The sequence below is a fragment of the Adelges cooleyi genome, unplaced genomic scaffold, assembly GCF_023614345.1.
Source record: "Adelges cooleyi isolate 19-005CV unplaced genomic scaffold, UGA_ACOO_1.1 ACOO_flye_CR_arks_rails_tigmint_CR_PRNA_30, whole genome shotgun sequence".
NCBI classification, from domain to species: Eukaryota; Metazoa; Arthropoda; class Insecta; order Hemiptera; family Adelgidae; genus Adelges; species Adelges cooleyi.
The window spans coordinates 19473877-19488895 of NW_026095971.1; the positions used below are offsets into that span (position 1 = coordinate 19473877).

At 33.4% G+C, this 15019-nt stretch overlaps 2 protein-coding genes across 7 annotated transcripts in view; one reads left to right on the forward strand and one right to left on the reverse strand.

Moving 5' to 3' along the window:
- The first annotated feature begins 31 nt into the window (after positions 1–31).
- LOC126838127 (telomerase reverse transcriptase-like) lies at positions 32–4632 on the forward strand. 2 transcript variants are annotated; one of them, XM_050572276.1, is made up of 2 exons: positions 32–208; positions 1795–4632. In XM_050572276.1, exon 2 carries the CDS (start codon positions 1820–1822, stop codon positions 4409–4411), a length of 2592 nt encoding a protein of 863 aa, XP_050428233.1. In that variant the 5' UTR covers positions 32–208; positions 1795–1819; the 3' UTR covers positions 4412–4632. The 2 variants fall into 2 exon arrangements, with proteins under 2 accessions (XP_050428233.1, XP_050428232.1); XM_050572275.1 differs by having other exon boundaries at positions 32–204.
- Positions 4633–6125: 1493 nt separating this feature from the next.
- LOC126838024 (monocarboxylate transporter 1) overlaps positions 6126–15019 on the reverse strand; it is a 36491-nt gene continuing 27597 nt past the window's right edge. For 2 of the 5 annotated variants that reach the window (XM_050572105.1, XM_050572103.1), the window contains 8 exons: positions 12011–12332; positions 11791–11934; positions 9212–9417; positions 8403–9134; positions 7948–8176; positions 7700–7869; positions 7389–7617; positions 6126–7316 (listed from right to left, as the gene is read on the reverse strand). In XM_050572105.1, coding sequence (XP_050428062.1) covers positions 6892–7316; positions 7389–7617; positions 7700–7869; positions 7948–8176; positions 8403–9134; positions 9212–9417; positions 11791–11934; positions 12011–12332 — 2457 coding nt within the window. In that variant the 3' untranslated portion in view covers positions 6126–6891. Of the gene's footprint in view, positions 7317–7388; positions 7618–7699; positions 7870–7947; positions 8177–8402; positions 9135–9211; positions 9418–11790; positions 11935–12010; positions 12333–12470; positions 12608–15019 lie in introns of those variants that run through there. The other 3 variants (XM_050572107.1, XM_050572104.1, XM_050572106.1) reach the window with 2 other exon arrangements.

Below are 15019 nucleotides of genomic sequence, written 5' to 3' on the forward strand. Positions count from 1 at the left end.
ATAATAATAAGCATATATAGAAACTGATAATATGCGCAAAAAAAAAAAACGTTGAACTACATTATTCACATTAATTTTTGTATGTAATAATAATTGTAATGCCATCTAATAAAATTAATAGTACGTTCTGTAAAGTAATCGGCAGCAGCTGTAGTCTGTGTATTTTTTTTCTCGTGATAACAACAACCACCTGTGAGCTGACAAGTATGTACGCTAGCTTATCGATATTAACAATAATAATATAGTACAATGTATTATAAACGTTTGTTAATCTGTTTTATGTACAAAAACAATTGCTCTAACAAAAATCGTTTTTTTTTATCGCCAATTATAAATTATGGTTTTTTGTACAACCAAAAGCAGTCGGCGTTTTTTTTTCTAAAAAAAAAAAGCTTGGACTATGCCCTCCCCCCTAGTTTAGAGACCTAGTCATGCCATGGAAAATGTTCGATTCGGATACAAGCTACACTAGGCACCTATTTAAATAGCTGTATTCAAAATCATGTTCAAGTTTTAACTTCTTTTTTGATAACGTATTTAATAATACCCAGTGCTTTAATTGGAGGGGAGGGGGTTGAGCACCCCTACTATTTTTTTCAGAAATCGTAGCGTACCCTACTAATTTTGAGAAGTAATTTTTTTAGGGGTAAAAAAAATGTCGATACGCTCTTTTTTTTTAAGTAAAAACGTCCCCTACTTTTATTTTTCCAATTCGAACACTGCTAATACCTATGCTGTTAAGATCTTTACCACGTTTGTGTATTTTGTCATCTGTAAGTACCAAAATATAATTTAGATGCCTGTTAAAGTTTTCATTAATATTGTTATCACTCATCGTTTATATTTGGTACATTAATTCATAATGAAATAGACTTCTTCAATAAAGTTGAGAATAGAAGTCAGTGAAATATAAATAATGATCATTTCTAATAAGTGCTTTAAAAACTCATAATATTTGTTACTTATATGCATAAACGCAAATTCGATGTCTAAATGACGACACTGTGTCAAAATATATTAATTTTCAAAAAGTCAAAATTTAAAAATTATTATTACATTTTTTTTTAATTTGTATTTATACTCGTAAATTGATTATTTCATTTTGGAATTAACGAATAAGTATTTAAATTAATTTTTAGGACGAGTATCTAGGAAATGAGAATCAGAGAATAAGACGCAAAATGTTGGCAATTTGTTGATAAAAAAATATGATAAATAGATTTTGATCGTGTTAACGTTTTTTCAGGTTATTTTATATTAGCGTTGAATACATTTTGTCCCGTATATTATCTATAGTAATAGCTGTTTTTAGAAAAAATAATTAACTAAGCACTTTTTTAGATTTAAATGTTTTGTAGAAGTCTAAAGTTAGCCGTAAAACAGACTTGTTGAGTTGTTGAATTAAATTGTGTTTATACAAAATCTCAATTAATTTTTTTTCTTCAAAATATGCTAAACAACAAGTTTTATCGAATTTGCCTTACTTTATTCTTAATCGTTGATGAATTATGTGGTTTGGCTTCCTTTTTAATGTAATAATCAATGATATACTATTATTGATGCTCGTTTATATAGGACAATAGTGTGTACAAAGAATCATTTTTTTAAACTAATTAATTGTAAACAAGAACAATGATTTGCTGAAAACTGTGTGTATAATCAATTCATTACATACATTTAATAATAATTAAATCACTGTTGAAGTTAAAATCGAATAATACGTTTAAATAAATTATATTTTTTAATATACACAATTATATTATTATGAAACTCGACAAATTTGATTTTGTTTAGAATGGCCAATTAAGTATTTACCGCGATGGCCGTCAACTCGACAAAATACATTACCAATACATTGGTCGAATTTCTTCTGTTGACCGTCGAACCCAACTCTGTATTGAAAAGCGCAGCCGTCAAAAGTCTTCATTCCGTCGTCGTGTGTTACGACGTACAACATTTTTACCGAACCCGCAAATGCTTCATCGATACTCGCGACGTGTCTATCGGGTTGGACGAATTTCAATCGTACTGCGACAGTAAAGTGTTTTCCAAATGCGGCGCCGCGAGACAGAGCAACGGTTACCACTGTTTAATGACCGTTGGCGAACTGATCAAATTACCGGAGTGGGCCGGTCTGTACGCCGTGGTCGGGCCCGCCGTCATGAAGTTTCTGTTGTTCGATTGTCTATTGTTCGTGCCGCACAGGGAGAACGTTTACTTCTGCGTGGACTCGTCGTCTGGACATTGTGGCCGTCACGAGGTCTTACAGGCGTTCCGGTCGATGTCCAAGTTCGTTTGGAAGGACAAAAGTCGGAAAAGCTTTGCGGACAACCGCACGCACGCTCCCAAGTGTTATAAGATTTCGGACTTGTTCAAGAATATCAAGAAACCCGGACAGATGGACGCGGCGGCCATGTTGACTGAAATCCGTCAGACAGACGTCGGCGGCAGTGTGGAATACGGCCAGTTAAGTTTTGAGCCTCTGAGGAAAATACTGGAAAAGCTGTCGGCCAGAGACTCGCGGTCCGCGTACAAACACATGTATTACAGCGCAATCGATGGACATCGTTCGCAAGCCATCCCGTTGGGCAGAATAAAGAAGTTTGCGGCCACGGTGGTGCGGAAAATCGTGCCGGTCGAAATGTTCGGCACCGCCGGCAACCGAGATCAGTACCAGAGAAACGTGTCGAAAATCTTGGATTCCGGCATGGGCCACGAATTCACCGTCGAGCACGTCGTCCACAAGATCAAAACGTCCAGAGCGGCGTGGCTGAGACGCGTCGTGTCGCCGGCCGGTACCGGGGCCATGGCCAAAACGCTAACGTGGCTGACCAACGCGTTCGTGTTCGGCCGGATAACTCAGTTCTTCCAGGTGGTCACCACTAACGTGCCCAGCTACGGGATTGCGTACTTCGCCAAGCCCACGTGGACGTCCATGTACGACCGCACCGTGCAGCCGTTAACGGAGAGCGGGTTTTTCCAAGAGGTCCGCCCGCAAACGGCGGCGGTCGTCGCCCGCAGGAATTGGAGGGTGTGTCCGTTCGCCAAGCTCAAAGGGATCCGTTTGATATTTAAACTGAACCGGGAACCCAGGGACAAGGCACTGATGAACGACTGTCTGGTGTTCTTGCGGTGCCTGGCGAACGCGTATCCGAGGACCAAGTCCGTGGACAAATCAAAGTTTTTCGAAAGCTGGCAATCGATGCGCGTGTGCCTGAGCAAGTCCAAACGGCCCGTGTACTACGTCCGGACAGACTTCCGGGATGCGTTTACCAGCATCAAACAACAACCGCTGCTCGCCGTGCTTAGAAGTTCGATCAAACGGCACTTTGGGGCAAAGTCGCAGGAGCTGTACATGAATACGGTGGACGTGGTCAAGTGGGCTTCCGGCGCCACGGTGTACTGCAAAAAAATGAAATACTTCGACGGCCTGCCGCCACCCAAGTTCCCGGACGGTGCGTTGTTGTTCCACGACAAGAGCTCGATCGTATCACTGAACCGAATCTGGAACGCGGTCAAAACAAGCGTAGAGGGCAACGCAGTGACGCTTCACCGGCGTCCGATGGCCATGCTCCGAGGCATCATCCAAGGCGACCGGTTGTCCACGATGTTGTGCGACATCCTGCTGGCCGACCTACAGTCGAACCAGCTGAAATCGTGCGTCAGCGGACCGTCGCGGTTGCTGTACCGGTACATGGATGACTATCTGTTCGTATCGTTCGACAGACGGGCGGCCGAACACTTTCTTGCCACCATGAGCGCCGGATTCGAAAAATACGGCTTGACGATAAACAAAGACAAAACCGAAACCAACCTGTATGGGACGACGTCCGACGGCGGCGGGTCGGTACGATTTTTGGGTTTGCGCGTCCACGTGGACACCGGTGAAATTACGCGGGACGAGCAAGTGTTCCGCGGCAAACGACCGTTGCACTTCTTCGACTACGGTCTCGCCGTTCGGCCTGGAAAGCAATTGTACCGGCGGGTCACTAGCCACTACCACTACCCGTTGCCGATCGTCTTGTTCAGCAAAACGTACAACTCGCCGGCCACGGTTGTCCGTAACTTGGCGTCCGTCGTAGCGCATAAAGCTTTCGGTGTTGTCACTTCGGCAAAGCAATATTTCTGGCACGCCAACCCGGCGTTCTTGTGGCGTCTCGTCCGGGACGTCAGCAACGTTGTGTACGCAAAAATGTGCTCGCTGCGCCAACACTGTGCCATCACTCCGGCGCAAGGCCGGTGGATCGTTTACGAGGTGTTCAAGAAAATGTTGCACAAATACTTACCGACCGACACCGTTTGGGTGATCGACCAATTGCGTGCCAACCAAGCTAAAATAGAAAGCAATTCCAATGTGCTTACGGTAAAAAAATCTTTGCGCTTTTATGATTTCACCAAGATGTTCGATTAAATATTGAAGAAAAAAAATGCAATGTTATTTATTTATTGTATATTATGTTTTTAAATTTGTATATAGTTTTTTTTTCACCTTTTAATTCAACATTATAGAATAAATTACCATTATATTAAACGATATTACAGTTTCTTATCAATACAAATATTTATTATAACCAAATCCAAATGTAGGTATGATGATTGATCGTAATAGTTTACCCGAAAACAATATGTAATCTGTAGACTGTAAACGATAAACACAATATTAAGTTAACAACCGTGTTATTCTTTTTCCTTATTAAAAAAAACATCAGACTAGGTTTAAGCTTTACTGCATTTTTATGTTATTATCATTAATTTATCTGCGAACTTGGATCCAAAAACAACCTACGCCCAAGAATTAAATAAAGAAAAATGCGCGCTCTCGAAGTAATTAGTCTTATATTGCTTAAGCCTGAGACCTATCTGGACTTTTTGAAACTTTAAAATCTTTTTCTTGTATTTCCTAAGGTTGTATCAAACCGCATATAAAGATAAGCATGGAACGGGTAAGAACTTTTTTATAAGTTAGTCTTTTAAATTATTTTTAAAAGCCCGGCCTAATGAAGAAAATCCAACATCCCAAGTAGATTTTTTTAATTTGTTTACATCAACTTGAAGGCTAGCAAGATAGGCCTCGACAACCGTTTGTGCCTTGTGGACCTTGCAGTTCTTCAGTAGACATATATTTAGAGAATTATTGTGAAACATTATTTGTAAATATTTTTCCGGAAATTGATGTTGTGCCAAATAGCCAATTTTTTAATAGGCAAGACGTAAACTTTATTATATTTTTAAAAACTCCAAAAAGTATATATTTTTAACAAAGCTTATTAAGCTTTGTAAAGTGGAAAGAGTGTAGTAAAAAATATTTAAGTACAGTTGGTAAGGATTTTCTTCATGTCTTATACCTACAAGATTTTTTAAGGGTAACTTAAAAAATTGTTAGACACTTACCTACATGTTTTTTCAGTTATAAATACAATAATAAACTGGCCGAAATGGAAGGGAGACAATTACATCCTTTCCTCACTAAACAATAGCATTTTAAAATATAACGATGGGTTACCAAAAATTGTTATTTTTCGTTGAAAAAAGAAAACACTAAATATGAGCAGCCCAACAAAATATGTTAAAATAAAAATTATCTCAATAACAATAAAATTATCTATTATTGTTACGACGTTATTCGTAGTTAAATCTCAAGATCAAACTGTCTGTACAAGTAGGTAATATTACAGCTATTACGAAGACAACATCGGTAAATGTACAATGTTACATGTAATAATTAATAACTCAACATGGCCACCAGTAGCGAAAATTGGTATTTTAAGCTTCTAATACTTGCTGTACACAATGTGTAGAATAATTTAAGCAATGTACATAACTTGATTACTCCAATAAAAAAATACATTAATCAATCCTGCCACGATTCCATTATAATTTTATTATTATTTATAACAAGGAGATAATTGAGAGAAAAAACTAAAACAATAATTATGCATTATTTTATTATTTTTTTAATTTCTTGTAATTTTTTATAAATATTCTATCATAAAAATCATTATAATAGTGGTTCTTAATTTTTTAATTATCATGTATGTAATTATATATAAATATATATATATATTATAGGTATATAATTTTATAAAATAAACCAAAAAAAAAAAAATTAACTGGTATCCGTCTGTAGTATACTTAAAAAAAAAACCTTAAAATAGAATGGTTTCAAAATAATAGGTATTTACAAAGCGAAATTTATAAATTATTTTCAATTAAATGTTATTAAAAGTAGAATACGCAAGTACGAGTAAACTTGTTAAGAAAAAAATAGGTAAGTTTTATTTTTTAACACTTAGATGACTTAAAATTAAATGCCCCTTGATAAAAATAAAAATTAAGAAGTTATCACAGCTTCTACACGTGTTTCATAACTGGCACAATGCATTTGAAAAAAATCATAATTAATTTATATTATATATAATATTTTAAAATGTGTATACAATATGTTATATACACACACACATGCATTAATAATATATTATATAATAAATGTATGTACATACATATTAGATATACATGTATAAAACCCTACATGCTTAACTGTTGTATTTTAAAATAATCTCATAATAAAGTTTGTTAAGAAAAAATTAAAAAAAATACTTATATAATTCAATATTTAAATTAGTCGAACACTTCTTACTTTTATTATTTACATACATAGACAATTTTCTTATGTTTGGGCATATATAATTGTTAACTAAATGGGAAATCTCTTTATTCAGAAATAAAACAATTATTATTTACATAAAAATATTTCTTTGTTTTTTTCTTTTGCTTGAGAAATGCTAATGTAGAAAAAAAAATTGCTTAAATGCTTACAAAATTAGATGAACGCTCGTCTTATAATTGGAAAAATAAAACTTATCAAAAGTTTATTTATATAATTTTTTTTGTTTAAACTACAGATTCTATTTCTTTAATTTCTTGTAGTGGCTGTTTGTTGGGCGTGGGAGCTGTTTCGATTATGGTAGGAACCTGATGATGGTTGTTGTCATCGTCTTCATCGTCCTCTTCGTCATCTTCGTCGATAGGTGTTAGCGCGTCATCCTCCTCTTGTGGTATGGCCATTTGTCTTAGGTCTATATACCGTTTCAACGGAGCTGCCATAAAACTAGTTATAGCCGAGATGAGGAAAAACACTGCTGCCATAAAAAACGGCCAATCATACGATTTTTTCCAATCATAAATGGCGCCGGCAAGAGGGGATCCCACAATTGCTGCTGCGCCACGGAACAATATCAGCAAACCGAAGGCATTGGTTAATTTGTCAAGACCCAAGAGGTCTACGAGAATAATGGATGTCAACGATATGTAGCCGGCTAAAATTTAAAAGCGTATTAAACAAATTAGCTAATGCGCATAAAATGTTTTTCATAAAATTTTTAACTTACAAACAGCGATACCAAAAAAGACGGACATAATAACATAGTGAGTATAGGTAACACAAAACGGAGTCGCAGCAACAGCGGCCGTACTTATCAGCAAACATATGTTGTTCAACAACAATGAATCTACCCAGGGAAAATCAGCAACAAAACCGCAGACTACACGACCGATGGTATTAGTTATACCGATTATGGATAAGAGGAATGATGCTTGTTTCGAATCGATACCGATACCCTGTAAAATTATAATTATAATAGTTAATTAATAACCCATTAATCATAAGAATTTATTTTTTAAACAAGCAAATTACACTTACTGCTTCTGTAGCATAATCTACTAAATAAACGAAGGGCACATAAAGTCCTGCCATGCCAAAAACGTTACTTATACCGATGGTCATAAACACTGGATCTTTGAGCAAACTTGTATCCATCATGGAAGATAATACAGAATTTATAGATTCAGGAAGACACGGACAGCAACCTTCTAAAATTGTGTCTAACGTTAATTTAAGTATTTAAATATTGATGCGAGTCATTACAAAGATGATATAATATAACCTACCATCTATTTCTTCATCGTCGTCTTTATCGTTGTCCTTCATCATAGATTTGGGTAATGATAAAATACTCTGACGATAACTAGCTAATGATTTTTGAGAACGGTATTCTGGCAAATTAAGTACGCTTCCAGAATAAAATATGTCTTTTCTAGACATTGGCCGTACAGTCTCTCGTCTGTGGCCACCAATGCTAGTTTTTGATGAAGTGTATCCTATACTATCAGTGTCAACCTACAATCATACGTTCGTTATACATAAATGAAATAAAAAATGATTTATTACTTATGAAAATATATTTTTAAATGAACAAAGATAATGTGTTTTTATAAATAACAGATTATCTATTATTTTTCGAGTTACAAATATTAAATATGTGAATGAAAAATATTATTTATTATTTAATGTTAAATTTAAATTTTACTCTACCCAATTTTTAACCAGTAAATTTTCTACTTACATTTGACCACATATCTTCAGCATTATTGTTCTTGCTGCCGCCAAGAATGGAAACGTTTGACAGTCTCAAGTGTATCGATTTTCGTATATCTCCGTTAGAATTTAAATTTGGTCTAGATACTTTAATGGGACCTAGAGTTGGCCGATATCTTTCACTAGCACTAGTTTTGCGTATTCTGTCAAAAAATGGCACGGATCCATTCTTTGGTAAACCTTGCACATGAGTTGTGAATGCCGGTTGAGATGCGTTTCTAGGAATAGCGGCTTTTACTTCGTTTAATTCGCTGTTGGTTTCCCCATTTGAAGGTTTTTCGCCATTAGTTGGCTTATCGCCATTTTGTCCAGCGTCCCCCGGTTTCGTTTCGTCTTTTTTCTTTTCAGATTTTAATTCTCCGCTTCCGGCATTGCTAGAGCTATTACTGGAGCCACTTTGTTCTGGAGCTTTAACTTCTCTAATAGTAGGTAAGACAGCCATTGTTGGTATCGGCGTGATTGGAGATCCCGTACTACCAACTAACTCATCTAGATTAAAACTAGAATGAACACCAGGATCGATGTTCAATGGTAACTTTTGTCTCTTCTCTAACGATCCGTCTTTGAGTTGCACAATAAAATATGATCCGCCAATAGATCCTCGTTCCATTTGCATGCGCTTTTCGTCTGCCATGCGCTGAAGTAACGGTTTACAGCCTTCATTCGGATATTCCAATGGTTTCATCAAAGCGCCAAATAACTAAGAACATATAATATTAGTAAAAGTAAAAATAAATAAATTTAAAAAATCAATATGTATTTATAATATTGACTCACGCCACATGATAATATAAGTCCAGATAAAATTAGGTTGGATTGCTTCCAATCAAAATGCTCGAGGAGTATGTTGGCCAGAGGTGCAAATGCCATAGTACCGAACCCTGAACCGCATACAGCAATGCCAGTGGCTAATGACCGTTTGGTCTCGAAATAATAGCCGACACACACAACAGCTGGTAAATAAATCAGGCCAAATCCAATACCTGTAATAAGTAATAAATGCAATTATTATATATATATATTTTTTTTATAAGTTTTTAACTAAATATATAACAAACGTTTATTAAAAACATGTTAATAAACATGACAACTTTTTCGTTTACCATATACAATTTAAAATATATTTGTAAAAGTATCGTACATTTTTAAGAACTTGAAATATATTTGTAATCTATAAAGCAGCTTTAGAAAAATGGCTCGGTAAAACCACAATGTTTTACCCATCTGAATAATTTAATACATACAAACATAACATTACTGTTAAAACAATATTCTAACAACTTATTTTAACTAACATTTTGTTTTTTACTTTCTACTTCATTATACAACTTTAATGACAATTATAGAGAGAAAAAAACAGGATAAATTTTTTATTTATTTCATAACTTTGTAATGTTCTTTTTAAGTGTATATTATAAATTAAAATATTAACAAGAGTAACATTTTAATACAATTATCAGATATTGGAGGATTAACTAAGAATACCATGTTAATAGTTATAAGTATGTACTTAATCGCTTGGCAAGAAATCTTTAACAAGAAACACATTTTAATAACGTTTAAAAACAACCAACCTTTGCTTTTAAAATATTTTAGTTGAGAGCACAGTTGGATTAATTTTCTACAATAAATTGACTTTTTTTTTTATTAAATAGACCACATAGGTCTTAAAATCAGATAATGAATCGTAGTCATGTGTACATTTTTTCTAATAGAAACAAAACTAATAAATACATTTTTACTATAATATAAATCATTAAAAAATAAATAATAATATAAAGAAGAAAATCATAAAAAAAATGATGATTTAAGTGATAATTTCACAAAACCGTTTTAGGGTAAAAGCACAATGATTTGACATTAGACCAATGATTGAATATAAAGATATAAAAGACAAACTGAGAATTCTGGAAGTTGGCAGGCAATATAAGTGCAAGTTTTCAAGTCAAGTGCACATTGCAGAATCTATTCTATAATAATTGTTTTTGTACATATATACCGAATGCTGTGCATTCGTACATTCTATTATTTAAATTAATGTTGCTTGTAGGTTTAGATAACTAAAATTGTATTTAAATGTTTCTATATAAAACATGGTTAGTTTTATTAAAAACTGCACTTATATATTATAACCTTTGTATTTTTTAAGAGTTCTCAAATATACCCAAAATGTGTATTATAATATATTTATAATAATTGGTGGTAAAATATAAATGATCAATTTCTTTAACCTAAAAAGTAGGTATATGTTATTATCAATGAAACCATATTTATATAAAACATTGTTTGTACACAGTATACTATATTATACGACTATCGATAATAGGCAAATTATGATTTTATACATTGTTAATAATTAAAAATATTTAAATTGAAATATACTGCATATAAGTACGGAAGGAAATAACCTACCAAAAAATGTGAGTGTAACTAATTAACTTTCAATATTAAAATTCTATCTTTTATACTTAAATTTGTTCGTTTCTAACTTATGCCATAAATAAAAGAGTACAATAAAATACTTTAAAATTAAATTTATAATTAAAAATAAAGACTTTATAATTAAAGATTTAAATAATTGACAAAAGCTCAATAAAATAACCAATATCAATTATAATTTTAGTATAAATAACTGATAATGAAACACTACTATTGACTATAAATATTAGTCAATTAAAAACAAATGGTACCTAATCCAAATAAGAACTGTGATATATATTAATTAAATGTGTAAATAAATACTAGTACTTAGTAAAAAAATTAAGTAATTTTATAATATAGTATAATTAACTATAATTAATTATTATTTAAGAAATTTAATAATAATAATTGTGATATTACCAGCATATTTTTCATTGTAATCGAATAATTATATGAAATACAATTTAGTGATTAAATCAAATTTAAATACACAGCGGAAAACGAAAGTCTTAACCCATTAATTATAATGAATAAAACCAGTAAGTAAGTAGGTTAAAATTAATGAATAATAACTGTAATTGATGACGATATTAAAGAAATTTAAAGAACCATTTATGAAAATAATGAATTTCAACAAGGATATCAACTTAAATGAAAAAAACAATTACTTATAAACTGTCCTAACATACCTTTTATCCTAAATATTTATTTTAACCATAGGCTAACATTTTTAGAGTAATCATATGTTTTCGATATGATGATAGCTGAAGTCCGTTGAGGTGGGATGTCGTACCACCTATAAACAAGGCAATGTAACAATCTTTACTCAATTAGGTAATGTCACCGCAGGCTAACAGGTTACGCAAACGGCAAGTGTATTATTATGAGCCTGGCCGCCGATACTAAAGGCAGTCAGACTATTTTATTGAACTTACCACCCATAACTCCGTAAGTCAGCATCAAGACATTGACATTAGGTGACAGTGTACTGAGCGCAAAAGCTACTGCTGCAATGACACTTCCCGCCATACACACGACACGACATCCATATTTATTGGTTAATGCACTGACCACAGGACCTGTTCGATCACATTAGAAACTAGTAAATGTCTTTGGACAAACTTTTAATAAGTCATATTAATTAATGTTACTTACCAGCACTGAGATACATTCCAGAGAGTAAACTGCCCACCCATGCAGTTTTGCCTTTGCCTTCCCCGAAATATTTGACAAATTCTCCAAGGAAAACACCAAATGTGTATGCGATACCATCTACGACCATGTTACACATAAAGCTGGCAAACACTATTACCCAACCATATCCTCCATCGGGGGGCGGAGGTAAATCGTGGTATTCACAAAACGATATGCCGTCGTCATCGGTGGTTTGTACGGGTCCCATGGCCAAAGGTGGAGAGCTGGCATTCTGTCTGGCGGTTTCTTCGGCCCGTTCAGCAGCTGAACACTCGCTTTCGGTCTAAAATCAAAAATAATTACCGATTAAATCCAACAAGTTACTAGAACCATATTAATAGTAACAAAATTCATCAATGTACATTAGAATTGTTAAATAAATTATTTTATAAAATAAAAAAATGAATGCTAAGACGTATACGTTTGTTTTTGTTTTTTCATTCATAATTATTGTGTGGTCCGCTTTGACAATTGTGTTCAATTAAAAATTCATTACAAAGCCCGAGAACGATTGGCGCCAGATTATTTATCAAAGCTAATAATTGCCTCCCAGCCAAACCACGACTATATACCAATTTATCAACATATATTGTATTATATAAAAAAAAATTCACTAATACTCCTCTCCCATTCTCCCATACTCTTTTTGCACTAATGTCGAGCCATTTAGTCTTTTAGTCAACATGTGTGTATGTAATGTACTCTTCAATTAAGTATGTTAAGATAAGATTACTAATGCTACTAGATGCTTTAGGCTGGTTATTACTTTTTTTTTTTTTATTAAAAAATGTGCAATCCTCGTAATCAGTACAACACAGGAATGTGTTTTATGTTTATTTTTTGACGACAGTGTACTTCTATAATAATGTATCGCGATAGTTAAACTCCACAAGACACTCGTGTAATTTTATACACATATGACATTTTTCTGTCTACAGCATTTATGTCCTGGTTCTAGAGATGATGAATGATGATAATTGTAACATGGCGATTCGTGATAATTAACCGACTATGCGGCAATGCAAGCTGCTAAAATTAAATTTCAGAAGCATTACGATATTAGCTAGAACTCCCAAACAGCTAACCACGATCAATTCGTTGTATCACAATACATAAATAAGTTAAATTCGGTTAACTGTAAAGTAAGTAGTCTATTGAGTCTTATACAAAGTTAAACTTCCGTTAAACTATTTATTATGTAATTACCGTATTTAAAAGTTAAACTTATAAATATTGTACATGGTTGATACTTTTGTTACAATAAAACACGAGACCACAAATAGTTTTACGGGATACAGCTAATCGACATACGATTTACGAAGAATATGATATTATGTGTACATTTGTGAGCTGTAAATAATCATAATAACAATAATGCATATGACATGTTTATTTGCACTTCTCTTTTAATTTGTTTTTTACGATTATCAAATAGCTTCGGTATGACGTTATCAAACGAGTTCCGGTAGTTTCAAAATGAAAAAAAACATGATTATTAAGTATTGTTTTACAAAAAATCCACAAGACCGCCGTTGATTTTAAAGCGTCGCTGTTAAACGAAACATAATACAACAATACATTGTGGGATAAGCATTTGAATAATTTGCAATTATTATACCTGTTATACGATAATTTTCTATTTTTATTTTCAACGTAAGTATACCCGGATAAAAGTCTCGTAATCTCGTGTACCTTCATTAAAATTTTTTTTTAAAAATGTTAAAGAAATCCATAATTTATTACCCAAGCAAATCGTCTACAAAACACAGTAAGTGCGTGTCCAAATTTTCCTATTTTTAGTTTTATACCTACACATTAGTGTATTTTAGAATTCAGCATGATTATGGCAAACGAGAAGAAGATGGCGGTCACGGAACGTTAAAAATTCACTCGCCTTTGTCATTCCAAAAAATGTCCTCGTTTCCAATATTGGGATAGTCGTTTGGAATTTCATCATAATTTATAGTTAAAAAAAATTAAAAAAGCAAATAATAATAAATTATTATTGATTGAAAGCGAGAGATCTGTAGCTATTTTTCACTTCAAGTAAACGATTTGGTATTATTAACGATCCCAGTATGGTAAGTAAATATTCATACATTTTATTAAATGCGTGGTGCAAGACCTTATCAATCGATGGCGATATTATTATTGAGATAACAACTTGCCATCCTTATCAATCGCTGGCGGTAATTATGATAACAACTTGCCACGTTAAAGCCTATCATCATAAAATATTTGTCAATGTTTTCAATATTAAGTCCGATAAATAACCAATAAAAGCATCGAGTAACAAATTATTTTTAGGGTAAATATTATCCCAGAATCATGTTGTACGTCAGTGAACAAAAATTATGTACACTTATTTTTCTATTATCTACAATTTTTTTTATAGATTACAGTACAACTATTAGCGATAATTAAAAAATGAAGTAGGTATAATTGTTTCGGTTACGTAGGCGTAATGCATAACATGCGTGTACAGGAAAAAAAGTCAAGTGCGATTGCCCGTACCGTTGTGTATACAGTAATTTCTATAGGAAAACCCCGTTCCAAGTGTCTTGGCGCTTATCTTATGTCTAGTGTGAATATAATATTGTAATAGGTTTAGTTTATGATGAAGACACACGGTGTTACATTAATCCAGTTTGCCGACGTCCAGGGTAATAATATTATCACAATGTCGATACGTGATACGCAACAATAATCATTGCGGACGTTTTCAATTAACATATTAATAATACTCGAAGACAAACGCGTTTTATGTAAGAAAAAGCCTTGCCGATAACAACGCGAATACTATTATTCAAACTCCGGTGTTATATATTTTATAAGAGTTTTAAAATATATTATTAAGTACTTAAAAAGATTCTCGATGACAATTTAAGTATTTTCCAAGGTACCTCATCTAATCTGTTTTTGTGTAATGATCATAACCACGTGTGGGTGTGGTTGTATACCGGGAATAAA